Source organism: Trichinella spiralis (assembly GCF_000181795.1).
Source record: "Trichinella spiralis strain ISS 195 chromosome Unknown Scfld1294, whole genome shotgun sequence".
Taxonomy (NCBI): Eukaryota; Metazoa; Nematoda; class Enoplea; order Trichinellida; family Trichinellidae; genus Trichinella; species Trichinella spiralis.
In genome coordinates, this window is record NW_003528233.1 from 1 (window position 1) to 2607 (window position 2607).

Sequence of the window (2607 nt, forward strand, 5' to 3'; positions counted from 1 at the left end):
TTGGCTTAGGGTATCGGCAGGGTATTTCTATAACAGTACGTGAGGGTATTTCTAGATGTTACATTTCTCGGTGTTCTAGATCTTACCTTGTGTCCATATCTTCCTTTTCTTTCTTTTCGTCTACCAATTCCTCACCCTCTCAATCTTTTCCTTAGCTAGTGAGCAAATGTCTCTTTCTTCCTCCTCCATTTCTAGTTTTCTCGATGTGATTCTGATCTGAAATGTGACGTTCAAATACTTAGAATACAGTTACCGAGTAAGTCACCGCGTTCCAGGGACAAAATCTTGAAAGGGACGGTCTTGTTTAATGATGTTATTCCACTGAAATCTGTTTCTTCAGGGACCTCGACGATGCCATCTTGTTCAGACACCGCCTGAAAAACAGAAATAAGATTGAATACCTTAAATAATTAGGTTAAATATTACTTTTGGTGACAAGGAGACAATTCGCACTTTGTGCATTCCCATTGTTTCTCCTTGCAGTGCATTGTCGATACTGTCGATGAACTTGTCTATAAAATGAGCAGAATCATTTAGCTGTTTACTGACTAATTACCTACCTATAAAAGTAAACGAACATTCTCGAAAAATCACTTGTTTCAGCCATTGCAGCCAGATACTCATCCTCTTTCTCTTTGAGGAGTGGAGGTAGTCTATAAGCAGTTTCGCTTGAACGATACATGAGTAAATTTAAATATAGTACTGAAAATTACTTAAGTTTTATGACAGTCGAAGATCTTGTAGTGGCTTGATATTGTTGATAGCATGCCTGTAAAATGAGCAGAATTAAATTTCGTTACTTGCTGTCATTTACCTACATATGAAGGAAAACATGATCGTTATGCATAAAATGCCATTACGTTCAGTGTAGAAATACTTAAATATAGAATAATAGAAATTATGTACTTTCTGCTTGTTTTTGTAGTTTCAATCTGGATGGCTGTCATTTGGAATCAATTTTTTCAGGTTGAGTATTTTCTTACCAACAAGCACCAAATGCATTTTCTATGTTCGAACAGGGAGCACATCCACCGGTTGGCGCACCAAATGCAAGGGGTGTCAGGTACAAGGAAACACGATCCACAGTTTCTTCGCTTTTCTAGAAATTCAAACATTTGAGGTAAATGAATTTTCTCTATTTTTAATTGTCACTGATATCAGATTATATTGTCTTATTATGGGTGTGAAATAGCCATATTATAAAAGTTAATTGAAGACGAATGACAGTGCATCTGATTGTAACTTATATTCACACGTACAGTTTGTATGTGCATTAGCTTTCTTGCTAAATCATCTGCGTATGAAAGCAGTTCAGCGATTAGATGAACAACGATGCGCCATTCGGTTTTCTAAAATAAAGCTACATTATGAAATCAGTTAAAAATTTAATATGCATACCCTAATTAACTTTCAGCAGTGTAGATGTGGATTATTTCACATTTTGCATCTGTTATTCCAAATTTTCAAATATCAGAATATTACTGAGCATATTTGTTGTTTTCCATACATGTTGTCTTTGTTCCTCTGTTCAGAATTGTCAGACATATCGAATACTCCGACACCTTATAAGCAAAGGTGAAGATGATGAATTAAAACTATAGTGTTGAGTAAAAACGAATTAATGTAAAATATACATACCGTTATTTTTATCGCCTGAATCGCCGGTAGAATTTCCTTGAATATTATGTATTATTTCAAATTTGCAAACTTCAGAAAGAGAGGAAATTGATTTTATACTTACGTGTTGTCTTTATTCTGTGCAATACCCTTCTATCGTTTTCAACACCGGAAAAATACTTGTACATTAAGGATTAAAGAAGCAGAATACGTTTATAGTATTTGAAAAAAAAACTACTTGATGCATTCAGTTAATGGAAAATGTGCATACCGTTTTGCATTTTCAGTGGAGAATACTTTCGTTTCTTACCTGGAAAGATATATATTAATGTAAATTTTAATACGAGTGAAACAAAGCTTACATGTTGTCTTTATTCATCTGTCAAAATTAGACGATCTGGAATACTGGAAAAACATTCATATTTAGGAATTTAAAATATTGCGCGAATATTAAAATCAGATGCACTGTCATTCGTCTTCAATTACATTTTATAATAACTATTTCACATTTATCTGGTATTATTTACGTACAGGATATAATACAGAGAATTGATCATAAAAATGACATTGTATTGCTTACATGTTTTCTATGTGCATTTGAATTTGCGTATGTGGATATGGTGATTGTCTATCTTTTGAGGTTTTCTAAGAACGATGTTCCAGTAATGCCTGTATTGGTCCATGTTCATATAAAATATCCAATCCAACATTCACTGGGAATTATACTTCATCATACCGATCACACGTGTATGCAGTATTCAAGTCATGTGAATTCTGGAACTAAAATATAATAATGTAGTCAATTGCTTCAGTGGAGAACTGGAATACGTACTTGTTTGTCCGCAGCATCTATAAAAAACAAAAGTAATATAAGGCTAAGAACATTTTCATGTTAGTATAATTAGAGGGAAAAAACCAATTAGTTGGTATTCAGTATATTTGATAAGTCATGCAATGGTAGTCATGCAATATCAAAAGGCATTGCTGAAT

General features: G+C 33.6%; 1 protein-coding gene across 1 annotated transcript; it reads right to left on the bottom strand.

Moving 5' to 3' along the window:
• Nucleotides 1-230: 230 nt before the first annotated feature.
• Tsp_13494 (hypothetical protein) lies at nucleotides 231-2391 on the bottom strand (the record flags this gene model as incomplete). The annotated part of the gene is made up of 7 exons (XM_003370038.1): nucleotides 231-374; nucleotides 427-512; nucleotides 595-702; nucleotides 988-1099; nucleotides 1260-1349; nucleotides 1639-1674; nucleotides 2344-2391. Coding segments are annotated over 7 exons (624 nt in total), but the record flags the coding sequence as incomplete, so codon positions are not given.
• Nucleotides 2392-2607: the final 216 nt, after the last annotated feature.